Source organism: Mobula birostris, chromosome 23 (genome assembly GCF_030028105.1).
Source record: "Mobula birostris isolate sMobBir1 chromosome 23, sMobBir1.hap1, whole genome shotgun sequence".
NCBI lineage: Eukaryota > Metazoa > Chordata > Chondrichthyes > Myliobatiformes > Myliobatidae > Mobula > Mobula birostris.
The window spans coordinates 41,084,110-41,108,635 of NC_092392.1; the positions used below are offsets into that span (position 1 = coordinate 41,084,110).

The 24,526-nt window shown below is 39.5% G+C and overlaps 1 protein-coding gene across 11 annotated transcripts in view; it reads left to right on the forward strand.

The window, feature by feature from the left end:
- Nucleotides 1-24,526, forward strand: part of anks1b (ankyrin repeat and sterile alpha motif domain containing 1B) — an 860,133-nt gene that overhangs the window by 253,140 nt on the left and 582,467 nt on the right. For all 11 annotated transcript variants that reach the window (XM_072241217.1, XM_072241218.1, XM_072241222.1 and 8 more), the window contains one exon: nucleotides 2,599-2,679. In XM_072241217.1, the coding sequence (XP_072097318.1) occupies nucleotides 2,599-2,679 (81 nt within the window). The remainder of the gene's footprint in view (nucleotides 1-2,598; nucleotides 2,680-24,526) is intronic.

Sequence of the window (24,526 nt, forward strand, 5' to 3'; positions counted from 1 at the left end):
GGATTGACAAATTTTGACAGACAACTTGCATGGGAAGCCAACAAAAGATTGGTCAGAATGGGAGGGGAATGTAGAATTAAACTGGCATGTGACTGGAAGCTCAAGAGCATGCTTATGGTCTGAACAGAAATATTCTGCAGGCTGCCACCTGATCAGTGATTGGTTTCCCTGATGCAGAGAATGTGAAACTATAATTTGAACATTGAATGCTGTGTGTGAGAAGTGAGGATGAAGTGCTACTTCATCTGGGAAGACTGTTTACTTACTTACTAACCATTACGCCGCCGGCGTTCAGGGCAGCAATGAAGGTCCTCCATCTCTGGTGGTGTTCAAAGCTTCCTTTGTCATGTCGGTAGCTTCCTCTCGGTTTTCACTATTGTCAGTCATGCAAGACCTGGGTAATAGCTTTTACTTATCTGTGTTACTTTTTGTTCATGCTATTCATTACTTTACTAAGGACTTATACTTGATACTTATACTTTATTGTCACCAAACAATTGATACTAGAACGTACAATCATCACAGCGATATTTGATTCTGCGCTTCCCACTCCCTGGTGTACAAATCGATAGTAAATAGTAAAGATTTAAAATATAAATCATAAATAGAAAATAGAAAATGGAAAGTAAGGTAGTGCAAAAAAAAACCGAGAGGCAGATCGGACATTTGGAGGATATGGCCCTCCATTTGGAGGTATAGTTCCAAATGATTTTTGACTATTTTTCAACTTATGGACAAAATCATCTTGAGGGCATGTGTAAAAACAGAATCCATTTGTTACCCAGACACAGCCTATATTGACAAGGGAAAAGGTGGCACTTGAGCTGGTATTTCACTGTTTGCAGTTCAACGGGAGAAGGGAGTATTTGGTCGAGAAGTAAAAAGCAAGTCAGAAGGTCGATAGGAATTGAGTAGGGAAGATGTGCCTGATGGTTGAATCTTGTTGCAGGTGGCAAAGGTCTGGGAGGTTGGTTCCTGAATGTTCAAACTGATGGGGTGCAATTTGAGAATGAAGGATGCCTCGAGTGCAGAAAATATAAACAACTGAAACATTGAATACTTTCACAAAAAAAAACACAACCAAACTAAAATACTGGAATAACTCAGCAGGTCAGGCAGCATCTATGGAAATGAATAAACAGTCGATGTTTCGGTCCAAGGCCCTTCATTTGTTGTTTAAGCTCTGGTTTATTTTGTGATGCATTCATTCAACCAGCCAACAGAATAATCCTTAGATATTGCCCTTAGCCATATATTGACTTTGTCAGTGCCGAGTTTAGAAAGTCATTAGATATTTGCTTGTTCAAAATTATTTTTCAGGTGGCTACAGAATTGAATACTGTTAAGTTTGGAAAAACTAATCAGGACATTTGAGACTAGTATTTAACAAAGATTGCTGTCTAATCTATTACAGTTCAGCAGCTGTTTTTTAAGAATAGGAGGCACTATAGAAATGTTATGCTCTGATCCCATGCGACTGTTTCCAGAGGCACTGAAGTGGAAACAAGTTGGGTGGTTCAGGTACTGCAGATGATATTAATATTCCAGTAAAAGATCCTCTGTATTAGAAAACACATGCATATTAGCAAATTAAAGAATAAAGCAAAGTATAAAGATTAATATTGCCCAACGTAAGTGTACACACAGGTTAGCGAGGAAATATATTTCATCCTTTGACATTTTATTGTTAGATTTATGGTGGTTTCATAATAATAGAGGGAAAGGATTTTTTTTAAATCTTGAACTCTGCACAAGGAAAGAGTACAGGAGTTTCAAGAAACACTTAGCAGTGGGAATAGGAGTTTGGAAACCAAATAGCATTTACATTTTGGCATTTAAAGTGGAAAGTGATGCCCTGGAGAAATGATCATATGATCTGGCAGAGCTGAACAGATAAAATAGATGTGAGTTTGTTCATGATGGAACTAAATAGAGGAACACCTTCCAAAGCCAGTTTTTCAGATTTGGTTGCTATTACATGCATAGTTTTATAATACTTATCTAATTTCCACTGAATGCTGAATGAGAAATTTGGGGTGCCACTGTGGCGTAGCAGTTAGCACGACCCTATTACAGCTCAGGACTTTGGAGTCAGGAGCTCAGTTCCAGCGTCCTGCATAAGAAAGTTTGTATGTTCTTCCCATGTGCATATGGGTTTCTGTGAAGTGCTCCGGATTTCTTCCACAGTCCAGAGACATACTGGTTAGTAGATCAATTGGTCATTGTAAGTTGTCCTGAGGGTTATATCGCCAGGTTGTTGGGTGGTGTGGCTTGGTTGGTCTGAAGGATCTGTTCCACTCTTTATCACTAACTAAAAAATATAAAAAAAAAGAAATAGAATCAAAGCATACATTAAAAACTTTAAATATCAATATGGAACACTCTAAATTGCATCTGGTTTTAGCAATTTTGCTGTACCTTCTGGTAACCTTATATAATGTGATTAGATGGCAATCAATGCCACTTCTATTTGATTTAAAAATACTTTATGGGCTCAGTATTATTGCAGATTGTATTGCGTATGGGATTGAATTTAATAAATGATTGTAACATTACTTCATCAGAAAGTTCAGCCTTTATTTTTGTATTCCCTTTCAGCATTTGGCGGGGACCCAACGTAAACTGTACAGATACTTGTGGTTACACAGCCTTACATCATGCGGCTTTGAACGGACACAAGTAAGTGATGGAAAATACACTTTTTAAAATGATAGTAATGGACCTAAATAAAACACAATAGAATATTTTTGTGAATTTTCTCCTCTTAAAATAAAAGATGTGCTTCCTCACAGTCTTGTGAACATCACAATATAGAAAATATTTCTGTTCTTGGTCAGCAGGCCTGAGTTAATAACTCATCACTATCAGATGAGTCGCAGTATCAGATCAAAAACCCCAGTGAACTGTACCTCTATATTATTTTTAAAAGAATCAAGTTTAATATCACTGGCATATGTTGTGAAATTTGTTGACTTTACAGCAGCAGTACAATGAAATACATAACAATTGAAAAAAGATGTGAATTACAGTAAGCATGTGTGCATACATATAAAATAGTTAAATTAAATAAGTAATACATAAGTAAAAATAAAAGTAATAGTGAGGTACTGTTCATGGTTTGTATTGAGATCAAAGGAGAAAGCACAAAACCAGAGTAATGATATATTCAAAGATAACCAATTGCACCTTTTTAGTTTGTAAATAGTGGCACTGAGTCCAATGGGTTGGCTGAGTTTTAGAAAAAATTCCCCCGAGAGGAGTCACTGGAACAAACCCAGATTAATTTAAAGGCAGTGCAAAGACAGTAATATTAAAATGATGGATCGAGTTCATCACTAAGAATGTGTATAAAAGCAGGTATTATTTATCAGCTCTGACTAATTTTCCTCTTTAAAGATTTAAAAATAAATTTCTGCTGACTTATGTACAAGTGACTTGCTTGCTCCCTGAGTCATTTGATTTGGCTTAATCTTCATAAAAACCAAGGAAATGCAATTGAAAATGATTGTAGTTTTATCTTCTATACTCAGATAAAGTTCAAAGTAAATTTATTATCAAGGTACACATATATCACCATGTACAAGCCTAAGACTCATTGTCTTGTGGATATACTCAATAATCCATAGAATAACAACCAGAACAGAATCAGTGAAAAGCCGCCCAACTTGGGTGTTCAACCAATGTGCAAAAGGCAACAAACTGTGTAAATACAAAAAGGAAGAAGTAATAATTTAAGGACACCCATCACCCAACACATGCCCTCTTCTCATTGCTACCATCAGGGAGGAGGTACAGGAGCCTGAAGACAACATTCAGCAATTCAGAAACAGCTTCTTCCCCTCTGTCATTTGATTTCTGAATGGAACCCATGAACACTATCTCACTGGTTGTTTTTGCACTACTTATTTAATTTAACTATTTTATATATATGTGTGGATATTGTGTATATATATTTACTGTAATTAAATTTTTTTATTATTATGTATTGCAATGTACTGCTGCTGCATAACAATAAATTTCATGACATATGCTGGTGATATTAAACCTGCTTCTGATTCTGATAATAAATAAATCAGCATTAAATAGTGAGAGCATGAGATGAGGAGTCCTTGAATGTGAGTCATTTGTGGGAACATTTCAATGATAGGGCAAGTGAAGTTGAGTGAGGCTATCCCCTTTGAGGCAAATGTCAATTTAACCATTCTACCTAATGTATTGCCACACTTAAATTCAAATGTACTTGTGGGATAAAAATAGGGTCTTTATTCTTCCTTGGAAAACCTGATGGCTGATGAAATATTTGTTTTGTGATATAATGACTTAAATATAACTTAAGAACTCAATTAAAATTTGCAATTAAAGCTTCAAGTAAAAGCAAATCAAAAATATTTTAGCTGAACTAATCCTTAGATTCTAAACTTAATTTCTAAATTTGCATCTCAGTTTTAGTTTAAATTTGAAGGTAGTATATTACATTTTTAAATTATTTAAGCTAAAATGAAACTGTCAGTGTAAGTAAATCAACTTTTTAAATCACTACTGATCTTGAAGTGCATGCTGTTCAAAACGAAAAGCCTCACCATTCTGCTTTCCAGTACCACAGTTCTCAGATGTTAGAGTTGAAAAAAAGGAATGGAAATCTATAATTTTGTCTCTTCAGCCAATTACCACTGCTTCGATGTTTTTACAGTTTCCCCAAAGTAAGGAACCTGGCCATATGCCTACTGTAGATATTGGATAAACACAGCTGCAGAGCTGAGACTATGGTTCATTCTTAGGAGTTAGATGGAAAGGTTGTCCTATATTTCAAGAGCAACAAGTAGACTTTGCAGCCAGTGTCCATTTCCACCCAGCTCCTCTGTTTATAAATACGGGGATCTGCATTCAGGGACTTCCTGCAGTATGATGTCCAAGTGACCATCCTTACAAAGATGTTATTTGTGATTGGTTAATGCAGTAAATGTGCAATGTATAGGTATGAAAACTGTATGAATTCTTTGTTCACTTGCATAACTAATTCTACCTTATTTATCAAAGAGAAGCCATTGTAAGTGGGCTGTGGAATTAGTTGCAGTCAGAAGGTTCAGGAGTTACGGATTGTGCAGGAGCTAATCATATGAATTGTAAAGGTACAGTCAGGTAATTTATAATTGTCAGCTCAGAATCAGGTTAAATATCACTGGCAAATGTTATGATATTTGTTGTTATGCAACAACAGTGCAATGAAAAACAAAAATAGAGAGGAAAAAATGTGAATTACAGTAAGCGTGTGTGTGTGTGTACATATATACAAACGTTTGTAGTTAGCTTATATATAGTTAAATTAATACTGAAAAAATAGAAATAAAAAAAGTAGTGAGGTAGTGTTCATGGGTTCAATGTCTAATCAGAAATCGGATGACAGAGGGGAAGAAGCTGTTCCTGAATCACTGAGTTTGTGCCTTCAGGCTTCTGTACCTCCTTCCTGATGGTAACAGTGAGAAGAGGGCATGTCCTCGGTGATGAGGGTCTTTAATGATGGACGTGCCTTGATGATGGAGGCATTGCTCCTTGAAGATGTCCCTAATACTACAGAAGCTAGAGCCAATGATGGAGCTAGAAGCTAGAGCCAATGATGGAGCTGAATAATATGATAAGTTTTAATCTACAATTTGAGAGAGAGAAGGGAAACTCGGAAGTGTCAGTATTAGAGTTGAACAAAGGGAACTATGGTGCTATAAGGGAGGAGCTGGTCAAAGTTCACTGGAACAATAGCCTAGCAGGGATGACAGTGGAACAGCAATGGCAAGTGTTTCTGGGAATAATGCAGAAGGTGCAGAATCAGTTCGTTCCCAAAAGGGAGAAAGATCCTAAGGGGAGTAAGGGGAGGCCGTGGCTGACAAGAGAAGTAACGGACAGTATAAAAATAAAAGAGAAGAGGTATAACATATCAAAGACGGGTGGGAAGCCGGAGGACGGGGAAACTTTTACAGAGAAACAGAAGGTAACTAAAAAGGCAATACGCGGAGAAAAAATGAGGTACGAAGGTAAACTAGCCAAAAATATAAAGAGGATAGTAAAAGCTTCTGTAGGTATGTGAAAAGGAAAAAAATAGTTAAGACCAAAATTGGGCCCTTGAAGACAGAAACGGGTGAATTTATTATGGGGAACAAGGAAATGGCAGACGAGTTGAACAGGTACTTTGGATCTGTATTCATTAGGGAAGACACAAACAATCTCCCAGATGTAATAGTGGCCAAAGGACCTAGGGTAATGGATGAATTGAAGGAAATTTATATTAGGCAGGAAATGGTGTTGGATAGGCTGCTGGGTCTGAAGGCTGATAAGTCCCCGGGACCTGATGGTCTGCATCCCAGGGTACTTAAGGAGGTGGCTTTAAAAATCGTGGACGCATTGGTAATCATTTTCCAATGTTCTATAGATTCAGGATCAGTTCCTGTGGATTAGAGGGTGGCTAATGTTGTCCCTCTCTTCAAGAAGGGAGGAAGAGAGAAAACAGGGAATTATAGACCGGTTAGCCTGATGTCGGTGGTGGGAAAGATGCTGGAGTCAATTGTAAAAGATGAAATTACGACACATATGGATAGTAGTAACAGGGTTGGTCCGAGTCAGCATGGATTTACGAAGGGGAAATCGTGCTTGACTAATCTTCTGGAACTTTTTGAAGATGTAACTATGAAAACGGACAAGGGAGAGCCAGTGGATGTAGTGTACCTGGACTTTCAGAAAGCCTTTGATAAACTCCCACATAGGAGATTAGTGGGCAAAATTAGGGTATTGGGGGCAGAGTATTGACATGGATTGAAAATTTACTGGCTGACAGAAAACAAAGAGTAGCGATTAACGGGTCCCTTTCGGAATGGCAGGCGGTGACCAGTGGGGTACCGCAGGGTTCAGTGCTGGGACCGCAGCTGTTTACAATATATATTAATGATTTAGATGAGGGAATTAAAAGTAACATTAGCAAATTTGCCGATGACACAAAGCTGGGTGGCAGTGTGAAATGTGAGGAGGATGTTATGAGAATGCAGGGTGACTTGGACAGGCTGGGTGAGTGAGTAAATGCATGGCAGATGCAGTTTAATGTGGATAAATGTGAGGTTATCCACTTTGGTGGTAAGAACAGGAAGGTAGATTATTATCTAAATGGAGTCAAGTTAGGAAAAGGGGAACTACAACGAGATCTAGGTGTTCTTGTACATCAGTCACTGAAAGCAAACATGCAAGGACAGCAGGCAGTGAAGAAAGCTAATGGCATGCTGGCCTTCATAACAAAGGGAATTGAGTATAAGAGCAAAGAGGTCCTCCTGCAGCTGTACAGGGCCCTGGAGAAACCACACCTGGAGTACTGTGTGCAATTTTGGTCTCCAAATTTGAGGAAGAACATTCTTGCCATTGAGGGAGTGCAACGTAGGCTCACAAGGTTAATTCCCGGAATGGCGGGACTGTCATATGTCAAAAGATTGGAGCAATTGGGCTTGTATATGCTGGAATTTAGAAGGCTAAGAGGGGATCTTATTGAAAATATAAGAGTGGATTGGACACACTGGAGGCAGGAAGCATGTTCCCGCTGATGGGTGAGTCCAGAACCAGAGGCCACAGTTTAAGAATACGGGGTAGGCCATTTAGAACGGAGTTGAGGAAAAACTTTTTCACCCAGAGAGTGGTGGATATATGGAATGCTCTGCCCCAGAAGGCTGTGGAGGCCAGGTCTCTGGATGCTTTCAAGAAAGAGATGGGTAGAGCTCTTAAAGATAGTGGAATCAAAGGTTATGGGGATAAGGCAGGAACTGGATACTGATTGTGGATGATCAGCCATGATCACAGTGAATGGCAGTGCTGGCTCCAAGGGCCGAATTGCCTACTCCTGCACCTATTGACTATAATTTTACAACTATCTTCATTTTACAGCTATCTTCATTTTAAATCAGTCCATTATGTCATCAGGTTTGGTTCCTTGTCTGTCAAAAATATATATTTAATTTTCATTTGATCTCTGGAATATCCATGGAATCATCATGGAAACTTCAATATTCCATGTATCTGGAGAGGGCAAGTTAAAAGATCATAGACTGGGGTAATTTGTACTCTGTACAAGGATCCCCGTAAGTGCTATTATGAAGGCCCTGGAGGAGAAAGGCTTAGTTTCAGTAAACCATTTAAAATGTAGGGCCCAACTTGGCTGCGCAATAGATTCTGATGCAGTACGGAGGACCGTTCAGCAACATATCATTAGGTCTATTAGAGTGAAAAGCTGCTTAACGGACAATCAATCCTCTGAACCAATCTTGTACTTTGCATTAATCGGCCTTTATCTGCATGCCTTGACTGTTCTGTTCAACTCCACTACTAATGGAGTCCCAAATCAGTCCCAAATTATAGAGCAACTGTAATAAATCAAACGTTAAAAAAATTATCCAGCACATGAAGAACATAAAAGCTTACTGCTTTCCTTGGGTGTTTTCTGAACGTGAACTGATGCTTTATATATGTTCTACTGTGGGAGTGGTGATATATCAGCCAGCTGGGAACGGAGGCATATTTTAAATTCTAGTAATTGGCATTACTTCTGAAATATCTTCCTATATTTAGCTATCTATGAATTATGCATAAGACAGTGACTAAAACTGTTTCAATATTACACACATTCTTTCAATAGAGAGGTTGGGATTGTAGCAAAATTCCTCTGTTATCAAAGCAAATATTGGTAATCTCACACCAGTAACATTTGCAATCTGGTCCATTTAACAGAAAGAAACAATTCACTAGAAGTTCATTTGCACAACAAACCACAATCTGTTTTTGAGGAAAAGGGATTTTGCCAACTGGCAAATCACTTCATTAACCCTGATATATACACACTCTGCCTAAAATGGCTGATTTGCTCTGATGGATGAAATAACTAAAATGATTTTGAGCTGAGATACCAAAAAAAACGGCAACAGTTTATTACAAACAGGAAGAAATCTGCAGATGCTAGAAATCCAAGCAACACACACACAAAATGCTGAAGGAACTCAGCAGTCCAGGCAGCATTTATGGAAACAGTACAGTTGACGTTTCGGGTCGAGACTCTTCAGCAGGACCCTTCTGAAGGGTCGCAGCCCGAAACGTCGACTGTTCTCTTTTCCATAGATGCTGCCTGGCCTGCTGAGTTCCTCCAGCATTTTGTGTGAGCAACAGTTTATGACAGATTTAAGTGTAGGTCCAGAAGTTAAAGGGAGAGTGGGGATCAACTAAACCTGCTGTCACCACAGTAGTGAATGCAGCTGTTCTTTCTCCTGAATGGGGTGTGCAAAGTGTTCCAGTTGTTCTGCACCCGTGTACAGTATTTAGTTGTAGTTTCTAAGAGGCAGAGAAGACATTTAAATTGGAAAACTGGTATGAGAAGAGCCAGGAATGCATTTCCAAGTGTCAGAAGATTAAGATGAGACCTTCTGATTTTTTAATAGAAAAGAGTATCAATGAAGGTATTTTAGATAAATTTGAGGAGTAATATGAATTTGCTTAATGAGAGAGGAAAGATAAGACAATGAGAGAGGAAATATTAAATAGTTTGATATACTTGGAGTAGATAATGATGTACAAAGTTGAAAGTTCAGTGTAAAGTTATTATGAAAGTATGTATATGTCATTACACACTACCTTGAGATTCATTTTCTCATTGGTTTTCACAGTAGACCAAAGAAATACAATAGATATTACAATGGATGATACAATATCACGACTACAATAGATAAAATAGATATTGGCAAAGCTGGAGATGTTATTGATGAAGAAAGATTGGAAATACTTAGGAACAGGAGATTCATTAAGATTTATAAATTATGAGCTTTCCTTTAACATTGACATTAAAAATCAGAGATAAATGATTGATAAACATTTGGTTAGAACGATTAGAAAAGACATGAGATCCCCACATTGAGCAATGGGAATCAAGGAATTATTATGTGCAAAGGTAATATAGTTATCCAATTTAGCAAATATGTGGCTACAGACCAGAAGATGGAAAGTGGGATGAGGTAGGATAGCACAGCCATAATAGACTGAATGGCTTTCTACTGTCTTTCAAATATTTAACTTAATAGGAGAAACAAACTTTTTAAGTCTTTGTTGGAGGCCACTGAGTTTAAACTTTAACATAGAAGAAGCAAAAAAAAAGAAAAAACAGAATACTACAGCAAATGAAACCATCATTTTTGGATGAAAGCATGTAGACCCAATTGATACAAGATAAAATATAGTATATTGTTGATAGGGTTTTGTTTTCATTGATCAGAATTTTTTTCTGATCTCCTTTATCATGCTTCATCTTTAGACCCAAGTACAGGATCACACAGAGACTCAGGAGGGTTAAACAAAACTGGGAATTTTATTGACAAAAGAGACCAAGCAAAACAGTACATCTTACAAAGGCTTGGATAACTTAGATAGAACTTCTCTAGGCAATGACCAAGACAACTGAGCAAATGAGGGGTTTGTTCTGTCCCTTTAAATACACCCCAGGGCACGGAAGAATCTGTGCCTAGTCTATAAAACTCCAGACTTACAAGCTAACAACTAACTATTCCAATAAGAGACAAAAGTCCAAGTATTTAATTGGACATCTGCAAAGTCTCGGTAATTAATTGGAAGTATTCAAGGTCAATTGCAACTTAAATGTAAACTAGAGAAGACCTGAGAATAACTTATTAAAAACCCCAAAGTACAACAATACAGATAATTATAATTAATAAAGCGCAGAAAATACAAAATAAACAACAGCAGAAAATTCAGAGCCATCAGAATTCTCTACCAACAACCTGAAATCGTGACATCTTGTTGTCCTCAATTCTAACATGTAAACTATTTTGGGTTCCTTTGGATAGATGAATTAAGTGGATGATTCCTTTATAATTTAAGCATGTTCGTATTCATCTACTGAGCAAATCAAGATCTAAAATCACATTCTCTTCCTTACCTCTCTTTCCCCGTCATTATTTTCACCTTTCCTTTTGAATCTGTGACCCCTGCTCCTTCAACCAGTCACAAGTATGAACAATTGTTCTCAATCAGTCATAAGATAACTAAATATCAAATGCCAACTCCTGAAATGTTACAAGTGTTGATTTAATAGATGCTAAGATTTTCCGAGGAACATAGTATGGCCCTAACACATTCTCAACTGCCTTCCTGAGCAGATGTTTTTTATAAATTCAGTAACAAGCATCAGCCAATGCACAAATCCAAAGCCAGCTCAACAGCATACTAGAAATCAGTTTCTTTGAAGTATCCACTTAGTGCCCAATATGAATTTACAAAATAGCCACAGAATCTTTTAATTTACTGAATTAAAATGACAGACTCTACTAGGTATATTTTCAAATATTGAACTAAATCCTCAACCTCTCAAAAGAGAAAAATAAGGTGGACAAATATTTTCTTTTCCCGGAATGAAGTTGTACCACAGACATGGCCTTATTCCTCGTTACTCATTTGCAAACAACAGAGCATTTATGAACATCAAGATATGTTGCTTTCTTTGTTGATTCCAGTAATAACAAGTAATCGAATGAAATATTAGTACAAACAAATCAGTAAATAATTTCAGCTAATTTTGCATTCATCTGAAATAAGTAAGGATGACAACAATTCCAAGTCAGATTAACTATATCAGTGTCTATAAACTGTAGTGATTCACTACTTCGTGGAGGGGTTTCTATGTTGACCGAGTTCCAACTGTGTCTGGAAACAGTGAAAGAATAGTAATTTTCCAGAATGCCTGATACAGTTGTTTCGTGCAAATGCAAAGCTAAATCTCTCCCAATGGCTAACTATAGTTTAATTGATAAACAATAAGATAAGGTGGGGTTTAATTCAGCTAAGTTTACACTTTGGGTGGTCAAATGTAAGGGGAAACTACACAGCTAATGGCAGGACCCTACACAGCATTGATGTACAGAAGGATCTTGGAGTACAAGTCCATCGCTCTCTGAAAGTGGCCATGCATATACAGTACTGTGCAAAAGTCCTAATCAACATTATATAGCTAGAGTGCCTAAGATTTTTGCATGGTACTGTAGTAATTTTACGTATTGCACTGTACTACTGCTGCAAACAAACAAATTTCATGACATGTGAGTGATGACATGACCTGATTCTGATATAGATCTCTCTTGTGGACCGAGAGTGGGAAGGGGGCAGGGAAGAGGGAATCATGGTTAGGAAAGGGAAGGGAGAGGGAAGGGAGTGGGATGCACCAGAGAGACATTTTGTAATGATCAATAAGCCAATTGGCCTTGCTGATGTCTCAGGGCTGAGAGTGTCTGCACCCCTCCCCCCACCCCTGCCATTTCTTCTCTGCCACCTGTCCCTGCCCATCCTGCAGCACTCCACCCTCACCATTCCCAACATCTTTTGCTCCCACCAGACTTATAAACTCGCTCTCTGCTGCATGTTGACAAATGCAATACTGTGCAGAAGTCTTAGGCACCCTTGCTCTATGATTGTGCCTTAAGAATTTTGCACAATACTGTAGATAGGGTGGTAAAGAAGGTCTATATAAATGCTTGCTTCATTGGTCAAGGTATTGATATAACAGTGAAAAAAAGTCATTGGTGTATTGTGTATATTTCTGGTCATCCCAGGAGGGAGGTGGAGACTTTGTAAAGGGTGCAGAATTAGTTTACTGGGATGCTGTCTTGATGAGAGGGTATTAGCTCAAGGGAAAGTTTGGACAAACTTGGGGTTGATTTCTCTGGAGAGTCAGAGAGCAGATAACATTTCCAAAATTAAGAGAGTCGGTCAGAATCTTTTCTCAGGATAGAAACATCAAATACTTGAGGACATACATCGAAGGTGAGAGGAGGAAAGTTTAAAGGTGATGTGCAGAACATGTTATTTTTATATGGAGTGCGGAACAGGCTGCCAAGCAGAGTACTGGAAGCAGAAATAATAGTGGAGCTTTAAAAGGCTTTTAGATAGCACATAAATGTGCAGCAAATGGAGGGATATGGATCACATGCAGGCAGAAGGGAGTTAGTTTAATTTGTTATTGTATTTGGCAGAGACATTGTGGGTCAATGGGTCTGTTCCCATGCTGTACCCTTCTATGTTCTATACATTGTTAAACATGGGCTTCATTTTCCCTCTAACACACATTTCAGCTCCTGAAATGCTGTTGGTGAAGTAATGGGTGTTCAGTGCTGATGGTTGGAGTATGAATCAAATTAATAGATTTATCCTAGATATCAATCATTTTATTTAGTGTTGTGGAAGCTGCATTTATTGGGCAAGTAGAAATTACTCCAAGACTTCTGAGTTTTAGCGCACAGAAGGCAAAAAAGCCTTGAGGTGTGAGAAGGTGGGACCAAGCTAGCTTTCGACCAACTCTTATAGCTAGTTCTTCTGATAATGTAGAAATGATGTGGTTTGTCCATTTTGAGAGAATAAAATAGAAAATTAGAGAATTTGTTTAAAGCTACACAGACAAGATGCTGGAGGAACTCAGCAGGTCAGGCAGCATCTATGGAAAGTCGAGGCTTTGGGCCAAGACCCCTCCCTTCTTCAGGACTGAGAAGGAAGATGGAAAGATGCCAGAATAAAAAGAGGGGAAGGAGGCAAGTTGGAAGGTGATAGGTGAAGACAACTAGATGAGAAAGGTCAAACGCTGGAGAAGAAGGAATCTGATGGGGGAAGAGAGTGGGCCACAGGAGAAAGGGTAGGAGGAGGGATACCTGGGGGAGGTGATAGATAGGTGAGAAGAGGTAAGAGGCCAGAGTGGGAAATAGAGGTAGGGGTAGAAATTTGCTTACTGGAAGGAGAAATGGATATTCATGCCATCAGGTTGGAGGCTACCCAGACAGAATATAATGTATTGTTCCTCCACCCCGAGGGTGGCCTCATCTTGGCACACGAAGAGACCATGGATTGACGCATCTTAACAAGAATGGGAGTTGGAATTAAAATATTTGGCCACCGAAAAGTCCCGCTTGTGGTGGCTGCTACTGAGGTTCTCAATGAAGTTCTCCCCAGTTTATGAAGGGTCTCACCATTGTAGAGGAGGCTGCATCAGGTGCACTGGGCACAATAATAGCGTGGTGTTCAGGGGGCCTGAGTGTCTTCAGGACAGTTCAGAGATCCAATGTTTGCAAAGCTTTCTATTGCTATCATGTTTACAAAACAGATTCTGAATCTACAATTACGTTTGTAGAACAACACAATTATAATCTGTCACAGAAAGAGCTATGGATGCGCCTGTGAGATTGCATTGTTTGATAGATTTCCTAGTGAATTCTTTAGCCTCCTCCAGTATACTGTGTTCTCATCTTGCTTGGGAAGGTCCACAGTTTTGTTCTAACTCAGTGATTAACACAATGAGATTCTCAACCTGCCTCTTAGGAGGGATTTACTAATCCATGAATAAATTTGGAGAAAGCAGCAGCTTGGAGGTGGCTCCCCAATGTGCTATCATTTTCGGTATGTGACAGATGGCCAAACCTACGTCAGCATTCCCTTTTAGGGCAACATCATTAGCATCAAGGCCCTAATTAGAGTCTGTCATCTCTGTTGGGCAGGCGGTATCATTCACTGACACTCAAAAGGAATGCTCTTACCAGTAGACAAGAGCTGTATCTTCAAAGTTGCATTCAAAGCTTCCTGCAAAAGTCTCTGTGACCTCTGAGAATTCTTGCTCCATAACCTCTTGTAGTGAAGAAGGAACACTTGGAATGGAGACTGACGTCCACATGTCATAGGCATTGCATTTCCTCTTGCCCATTATGTGGTAGTGTGAGCAGGCCCTGCACTCGGTTGATCAGTCACCTCAGAACTTAACAGAACTGGAGTGGAGGCTAATCATCCTCCATTTTGAGAGACTATCTAAATAGGGAAAGCAGCCTCCAACAGCATCCATACCTAAACCCAAGCCATTACACTATGTCAAATTCAGTAGATCACTGCCTCACTGCCACAGGGCTTCAATTTTAAGAGGTAATTGGTTTATACATGATTATAGTAGAATTGGGGCTGTTGCCTGCTTAATAATGCTTACACTAGCTGTAACCTAATCACAGGACAAATTACAATGACCAGTTATCCTACCCCGTATGTCTTTGATCTGTGGGAGGAAAGTGGAGGACAAGTGAAAACCCAAACATTCCATGAGAAGGATGTACGGAGACTACTTACAGAGGAGGCCAGAATCGAACTCTGAACTCCAACGCCCCAAGTTATAATAACGTTGTAGTATCCACTACACTACCGTGGCACCCATTACAGTAGCTTCAATCAGATTTTAATTAGTGGGGTTACAGCTAACACTATAGATTCCATGGCATGGAAATGCTGAGACTGAGCAAACTTCTATAATGTTCCCATCTATTTGAAGTTGATCTTTTTTTTATTGACTAGCTTGACAATTGTTATTCCATCCTGCTTGTATCTGCATTGAACTTTGCTGACTACATTTATGTCAGCATTCTACATTTTATGTGGATTCATGGAAAATGAACTCTCATGTTCCTCTGAGAAGATGAAGTACAAGATCTGCCAATCTGAATATTTCCTTGTAGCCGCAGCTAGCAGGAATCCTTTATAAACTAGTTCCTATTAATGTGCAGAGATCTGCAGTGGGGTGCGACGTGAAAGTCACAAGTAACACTGCATCACACTAGAACTAAAGTCTCATCTATATACTTCGAAAATCCTGGAACCGCCATTGTCTCATCTGTTGGAAATTACTTAGCTATCCTCTGAGTTATAACAAAATGTGCCCATTTTGGTTTTAAACATGTGGTATTAAGTCCAGTTTCTTTTAACTGCCTCCAAGTTAAGTGTGATCAAAGTCTGAACATTTTTCTATTGAAGTATTTGGCTAAGATAAATATTCAGCGTTATGATTTTTTTACTATATGATAAACTGGTGAATATCTTTTCTGAATATCATCAAAAGCAATAAATGATTTATTTTAAAACTTCTCATTGTGCTTTATTTAATATGCTTGAGATATGGTTAAATTGTAGCCAAAGAACTTCATCAGGATGAGTACATCCTTGATAAGATCTCCTCTACCACCCGCCTGGATTAGTTGAGAGATTTGACGAGCTAGCATTAACCCAGTTCTCCCATGGTGGTATGAATGCAGTGGAACAGAAGGTGTTGAGGCTGAAGCTAGAGGTGTTGAGTGAAATCCTATATCTGAAGCACATGTATTTTGCTTTTAGACTGTGCATAGTTACTTTTGCTGTTGAAAACAATCTGAAATGTAACTGTCCCAGTCCAAAAGGAACTTCACTTGATGGATTTTTACACTTTGTTGGGCATATGTTATAATGTATAAGATATTGTTTCAAGGATGATTGGAACTTCATACTGCTTTCAAAGCATAAAGTAACATGGGACAATTTTTTTTTGAAATTGTCGCTTCCTCAGAATTGTTTTCGTTTATGATTTCTTGAAGTTGAACACAAGTATAATTTCAGACTACTTGTATCACGTAGGAATTTGAAGAAACAAGAAATTAACTTTAATTGAACATAATGTGTTTAATTGCATAACGGTGCTGACACTTTGCAATAGTTCAACTGAGCTAAAAATGTTTTGTTGATGATTTTCATTTGTACTCAGTGTCTGAGGCTTCTTGCTTAAGTGTCAAACAATAATCAGCCAGCATTGATGGATTCCAGTTGCCCTGATACCATTTCTCCATGACCGCAATGTCCTGGTGAAACTTTTCTCCATGCCCGCCACTGACAGTGCCAAGATTTGTAGGGAAGAAATCTAAATGGAAATAGTGAAAATGAATCCTTAGTGACAAGTTGCACCTCATGGTTTTGTATGCTTGGGGCATGTTGTCATCCAGTTGTACATAGTTTAGTGCTCTGTAGTTGCCAAGAAAATTTTCAACAACATCCTTGAATGCCTTCCATGCAATTTTCTCCAGTCCTGCTAGAAGTACTTTGAATTGCCCGTCACTGATGGCCTGTTTCATTTGTGGACCGGCAAAAATGCCTTCCTTAATCTTGCTGTCAATTATTCTGACTTGAATTATGAATTAAACTAACAAATATAGGCAATTTTTTAAAAATGGTATGTGATAGGGAAATTTCATGTTGATTTTCATGATCAATGGCCCAAAATCCACAAGGTACACCCAGAAGTATCAGGATGTCTAGTGTAATGTTAGAAGTATCAATTCAATTATTTAATTTACATGGAGGTGGGCAACAATATGAATGTTATGGTTTGTGGTTTTTATTCCTTTCTGCACCTTGTAGTGCACCTTGCTGTTCCATTAGCATTTTTGTCTGTTTTGTTTTATGAGGCGCAGTTGCTAGCTCGACACTCACCTAGCACAGATGGAAAGTGTGCAAGGAGCTGGCCGGATTTGAACCTGGACCACTTGCCTCGAAGTTTGGTGTGGATGCCACTGCACCACTGGCTGGAACAATGTTATGGCTTGGTTAAGCACTAATTCCCTGCACTTGACCTCAAGCAAATAGGTTAATTTGCTTTTTCCCTCTTCATTGAAACACCTGTTAGTCTTTTCAAGTTGCATTGTAGAAGAAGGTTGAATATATTAAACAGAGCTGCAGTAGTTCATGAGGTGCCTACCTGATATGCTAATTTAAATAGTTAAGTGCAAGTGCCAAACTTCCTTACTGAATAACTCAGCACATTATGTAAGAACTGTAAAGCCTAAATAATTGGATCAGTCAAATTAAACGAAATACTTTTAAGGACTAACTTACAGTTAAAGGGGCATCATTTCAAATGGCCTAGTATATATAGAGTTTACGTGGACTAATCTAACACATTTTCACAACACATGCCGGTGATAATAAACCTAATTCTGATTCTGACAATTTGTAATTTATTCGGTCCTGGGTGTTGGAGATATATTAGATTATTGGATTGGTGAAATGGCTTACAATGTTTTTGTCAAAAATTTGGCAGCACAGTTGGTAGAACTGCTGCACCGCAGTTTCAGTGATCTGGATTCAATCCTGACCTAGTGGAAATTTTGCATGTTCTCCTTGTGGCTGTATTGGTTTCCTGTGGTTGGCCTATTGCCCGACTACATCCCAGAAATATGTGGGTTGATGGGCTAGGTATCCTCATGGAGATGAGTGATTGAACCCAGGTGAGAATTGATGGGAATGAAGAAAGAACAAAATGAGTTAGGGTAGGATTAGTGTAAACATGGGTGCTTGATGGTTAGCGTCGACTTGTGCACCAAAACTCTGATTTCCTTGCTGTACTTCTCAATGACTCAATTACTACCAATGACATAGGTAGGAAAAGAGAGGAGGTCCTGAAAGCAGACTACAGGGAGTTAGGTTTTCTGTTTCTATGTTACTATTGTTGCTTACCATTCTTCTAAAAGTTTGGATGCTTTACAATATTGTAAAGGATAATTATGATCCAACATCTGATCAATAGCAAAAGACTGCAGGAAGAACTCAGGAAGTCAGGCAGCATCTGTGGATCTGATGATTTATGTTTCAGGTTGAGTCCCTGCAGTAGTTCAGAGAGTATAACAGGAAGATGGCCGGTATAAAAAGATGAGGGGCTGGGTGAGGCAGGAGCAAGCAAGTGAAATGGGGATTCTGGTGAGGAGAGGTTGATGGTCAGCTGGAGCCAGTGACGGAGGAAAGATAGAGACAGTGATATTAGCTGGGAGATGATTAGTGGAGATTACCATGGGATACAGATTATGGAATCTAATAAGGAAGGAAGGAAGGGATGGTGGGAAGATGGGAACAGTAGGAGAAGGGCATATGGGACCCAGTAAGTTGAGTGTGTGGATGATAGGTAGGTGGATGAGATAGAGGAAGGGACAGAAGATGGTTTCGGAAAGAGAGGTTTTGTGAGAGGGCCTGGTGGATTAGAATGAGAAAGTAAGGGACTTTGAGCTCCCAGCTGCAAGCTATTTTAACTCCTCTCTCTATTCCCCATGGACCTGCCTGTCTCAGCCTTCCCCACTGCCAAGGTGAGAGCAAACAAATCCAGAGAAACAGTAACTCATATTCTACCTGGGTAATCGACAACCCGCGCTATCAATATCTACTTACCAAATCTCTCTACCAAACTCAGGTTACCCACATCCCTATTTTCATAGTATCAATAGTGGGGGAGGCTGAGACAGACAGGTCTATGTGGGAATGGAGAGAGGAGATAAAATAGCTTGCGGTTGGGAGCTCAAGATCGTCACCATGGACAGGGCACAGGTGCTCAGCAAAGGGGTCACACAGTCTGCAGTTGATCTTGCCGATGTCGAGGCAGGAACATCGAGAGCACCAAGTATCAGATGAGATTGGAGCAGTTGCCTGGAACAGCTGTTTAGGTTCCTGGAAGCTGGCGAGGGACAAGGTGTAGGGAAAGATGTTGCTTCTCCTGAGGTGTGTGTTTGTAAATCTATTTCTGTGTTTAATTTCCCTGCCAATAGAGAAAAGGGATTCTAGCTTCCTTGAGTCTCTCACTGCCGTTCCAAGTGTTCCTTCTTCATTTTGAGAGGTTATGGATCAAGATTTCCTTGGAGTAACTCAGAATGTTGCTAATTTTGTAGGAAGCTTTGAGTGTAGAACTGGCCCCCAGAACTGGATATTTCCCACCACAATTCTGATTTGGGGAGTTCCATGAGTGAGACGGCCCAACAACTTACTCGATTGTTTAGCGTTGATGGAGGAAGCAGATCCCAATCACTTCAGTGTATTGGTAACTGAAGGAGAATTCATTTTGCTTTTAAATCCTAATTTCTTTTCCAAAAATATCCCAAACTACAACATTTTTCTTTATCTGGTCTTTGTTACACTAGGATTATAATACACTTGAGAAATTCTGCAGATGCTGAAAATCCAAAGCAGCACGCACAAAATGTTGGAAGAGCTCAGCAGATCAGGCAGCGCCAATGGAAATGAATAAACAGTCGATGTTTCGAACCAAGACCCTTCTTCAAGACTAGAAAGGAAGGGGAAAGACGCCAGAATAAAAAAGTGGGGGGGGGGGGAGAGGGGAAAGAGGATAGCTAGAAGATGACAGGTGAAGCCAGGTGGGTGGGAAAGGTAAAGGGCTGGAGAGGAAGGAGTCTGATAGGACAGAAGAGTGGACCACAGGAGACATGGGAGGAGGAGGGGACCCAGGGGAGGTGATAAGCAGGTGAGAAGAGATAAGAGGCTAAAGTGGGGAATAGAAGAAGAAGGAAAAAACATTTTTTTTACTAGGAGGAGAAATTGTTATTAATGTAATCAGATTGGAGGTTACCCAGATGGAATATAAGGTGTTACTGCTCGTATTGGCACGAGAGGAGGCCATAGACCGATATGTCAGGATGGGAATGGAATCGGAATTAAAATTTTTGGCATATAATAAATGATCCAAACTAACCTTTGCCTTCTGTGCACATAAACTAATTTCCCAGTAGGGGTCACCGGACAGTAACCAATAATCATTACTGGATCTTATTCTAAGTAGAGATTCCTTTGATTTTGTTTTTGATTTCAAATGAATTGTGGTGAATATCATATTGTACTCATTATGTCCTGCCATGTATGATGTGAGAGATATTTATTGACATAGTATAGAACTGAAAGAGAAATTTTATTTAAATTTACATATCACATACTACATTTTTTTCCTTTTAGCAGATGGTAGGTAAAAGCACTTCTTGCAATAGATATATCCATTATTAATACCTGCAGTTAGCAACACACAAAATGTTGGAGGAACTCAGCAGGTCAGGCAGCATCTATGGAAAAGAGTAAACAGTGGATGTTTCGGGCCGAGACCCTTCATCAGGACTGGAAAGGAAGGGGAAAGGAGTCAGACTAAGAAAGTGGGAGGAGGGGAGAAAGTAGTACAAAGTGGCAGGTGATTGGTGAAACTGTGAGAGGGGGCAGTCAGGATATTCCTGGGAAAAGAGTGAAGGGAAAACCAGGAAATGATCCCACTTGTTGAGTTGGAAATATTTCCCGTGTTCAAAAAAATCTAAATATTTCTTTCACATTTGTAACACGAAGGGTACTACCTGAGGAATTCCATAAATCTGGCATTGAGACTGCTGCCACCCTCTCCTTGTTGCTGTCAGTGAGGGCTGATGGAGGAAGGGACGATTCCATACAAATACTCAGACACTTAGACATTCTACTGGCGCAACAGAGTACTTTTGAACCATTCACACGCCCTTCATGAGGATGAATCAGAATCAAGTTTCATACCAGCAGCGTCTTTTTTTTGTCTTTGCGGCAACAATACAATGCAATACCTGGTAATAGAAAAGATGTGAATTTCTGCAGGTATATAATATATTTATATTAAATAGTTAAATAAGAAGTACAAAGATAGAAATAAAAAAGTAGTGATGTAGTGTTCATGGGTTCAATGACCATCCAGAAATCTGATGGCAGAAGGAAAGAAGCTGTTCCTGAATTGTTGAGTGTGTGCCTTCAGGCTCCTGTACTTACTCCCTGATTGTAGCAATGAGAACAAGGCATGTCCTGGGTGATGGGATCCTTAATGACGGATGCCGACTTTTTGAGGCATAAATCCTTGAAGATGTCCTGGATACTACAGAGGCTAGTGCCCATGATGGAACTGACTAAGTTTACAACTCTCTCCAGCATATTTCGCTCCTGTGCAGTAGCACCCCCCCCCCCGCCCATCCAGCTAGTTAGTTATGCAGCCAGTAAGAATTTATGTGAAGTATTCCTCTGCTTGCATTTAGTGAAGTGAGGTTAAAACTATCCAAACAACTCTAGTTAGTCTTGGCAACAAAATTAGCAGAGTGGTTGCATTCCTTGTTATCTGATTTGTGGGGAGTTTTTAGAATTCCATAGGTCAACCTTTGATCTGTTACTTATTTTTGTTGTTCATACCACTGTCACCCTTTATTTTACGTTCCATTGGCATTTGCAGACTGCATTCCATGGATCGTTGGCCATACAGGGCTGGACTCGACCCATTCTCAGTAGTCCCATCTCTCTCACTAACCGCCTGACCATCCTAACCTTCAGGTGCAGTTGCTCCCAATAACTTAGAGATCATACTGCCTTGTTATTTCACAAGTCCCAATGGTCTTGCCATGGCTCAAACTGCCAAGAAGCCCTTTCATTATTATAAAATATATCTAATAATCCGAGGGGTGGCACGGTCACATGTCAGCTAGCACAACACTTTATAGCGTTAGCTGTAAGATCAGGGTTCAGTTCACACTGCTGTCTGCAAGGAGTTTGTACGTTCTCTCCGTGACCATATGGGTGTGCTGTGGGTGATCCGGTTTCCTATCACATCCCAAAGACATACGGTTAGGGTTAGTGAGTTGTGGGCATGCTATGTTAGTGCTGAAACATGGTTACACTTGCGGGCTGCCCAGCACAACCCTTGTTGATTTGATTTGATGTAAGCAGCGTATTTCACTGTATGTTTTCAGTGTGTGACAAATAAAACTGATCCCTATTTCAAGAGGTATTTAGAAACAGTTGAAAAACAATAGGTAATTAAAAAAAAGTAAAATATAATAAATTCTCCTAGGAACAATCAGTTGGTATAAGCTCATTAAAGAATTCGTAGTAATTGATATAATATCAAACAGGCCACTCACCTTAATTTACATTTTTAAGGTTGACAGGCATTTTCTAACTAGACAAGAAAACGAATACTTCTTGGAATTCTTGTCCCAGGAGGGTGTGGACATCTGTTACTGAGTATAACACATACAAAATGCTGGAAGAACTCAGGAGGTCAGACAGCATCTATGGAAAGGAATAAAGGGCAGCCAGGGTCTCGGCTCAAAACATTGAATATTAATTCATCGACCCGTAGTAGTTGTTCAGAGACTTATTCAGATTGGCTGGTTGAAATCCCCCACAACGATAGGGAAGGTCTCGTGACTACTGAACACAGTGCTGAGCTCCTCCAGTGCCTGCCTGACTTTGACCTGAGGTGGAATAAACCAGGATAATGGTGGATAAAACAGATGACACTTGACCGCTATATGTTCCAGGTCAGGTGAGCAGGATTTAGACAGAACTGCCACATCAGTGTACTACAATGAGTTATCATAAAGAATACTCCACCTCCTCTACCTTTAAAAGTCTCAGATATCCTGTCTTTGCGGTGAATGGTGAAGCTATCAGGCTGCAGTGCTGCATCCATGACAGGGGTGAGCCATGTTTCTGTGAAGCAAAGTACAACAGCAGTCCATTATGTCCCACTGGTACTGTAATCTTGCTCTGAGATCTTCAGTTTTATGTTCCAGAGACTGTACATTCGCCAGCAGGATAGTTGGGAGTAGGTGTCTAAGGCCTCTGTGTTTCAATTATACCTGCAGCCCACCTTCCGCGCTTCAGTTTTTTTTTAAAGCGGAACTGCACTTGTGACCTTAGTCTACCTTCTGGGGTCTGCCAATTTTGAGGATCGATAGACTGTTTAAGTGTCTGAAAACAATGTTGCTTATTGCAGTACCCATGGCAATGACTGTGGATCTCAGCTGTCGTAGTCCTAAATAGTAATATTTGGTGAGTCCTTTGAAGCTGCATACAAAATGTAGCCACTTATTGGCATTATCTTGTTTCTCTGAAAAGATCTCTTTAAAGATTAGCCATGGTTTAATTGGTGGTGCAAACACTAAGAGATAACTGGTCTATTCCTGTTTCTGTTTGTAATAATCCTCTGTTCTTTTGAATGGCTTTGTAATATGTACTGAAATGCCTGACATACAGTTTAGTTCTAAGGCCAGATAAATCTGTTTCTGGCCATTCTACTCACATTATTAGGGAACCCCCTCTACATTTAAAGGCAAGTCCACAGATAGAATAAGAGAGTGGTGAGCCTGCCTCAGATCTCCACTGTGATCTGAGCTGCATTGCATGGTACAGGCATAGCTGTCCAACACGCATAATGTGCACACTTCTCCATGGACCCATTGGCCAGCCATCAATGCAGTCTGGTTCACTGATATTGTATTATTAAAGATGGAATCATGAAATTTTGGACGAGTCAAGATGCAGTATTCTGGCTTCATTAATGTCATTTCCAGTACAAAATAATTGTTGCTGCAGATCCAATGCAGCACAAAAAACAGATAAAGAACACAATATTTTTTTTAAAAATGATAAATATAAATACACAGCATAGCTTATGAGCTTATATACATAGATTGATTGCATGTCCATAAAGTGACACTTGGCACAGTAGTGTCTGTTCATAAGGTGTCACTGATAAGAAAATTAAAGTAGAGGTGAGCCTTACTGCCTGGAGAAAGTACCTCTTTTTGAGTCTAGTGGTCTTGGTGTGGATGCTATGTAAACTTCTCCCTGAGCGAGACAAACTGCCCATGAGCAGGGTGAGTGGGATCTTTCATGATCTTACTTGCACTTTTCTGTACATATGTTCTTGATAAAGGGTAGGCTGGCACCAGTGATATGTTGGGCAGTTTTGACTCTTGTTGAAGAGCCTTCCTGTTCACTGCAGTGCAATTTCTTTTCCAAGCTGTGATGCAGCATGTTAGGATGCTCTCCACTGTGCATCTGCAAAATAATGTATGAATGT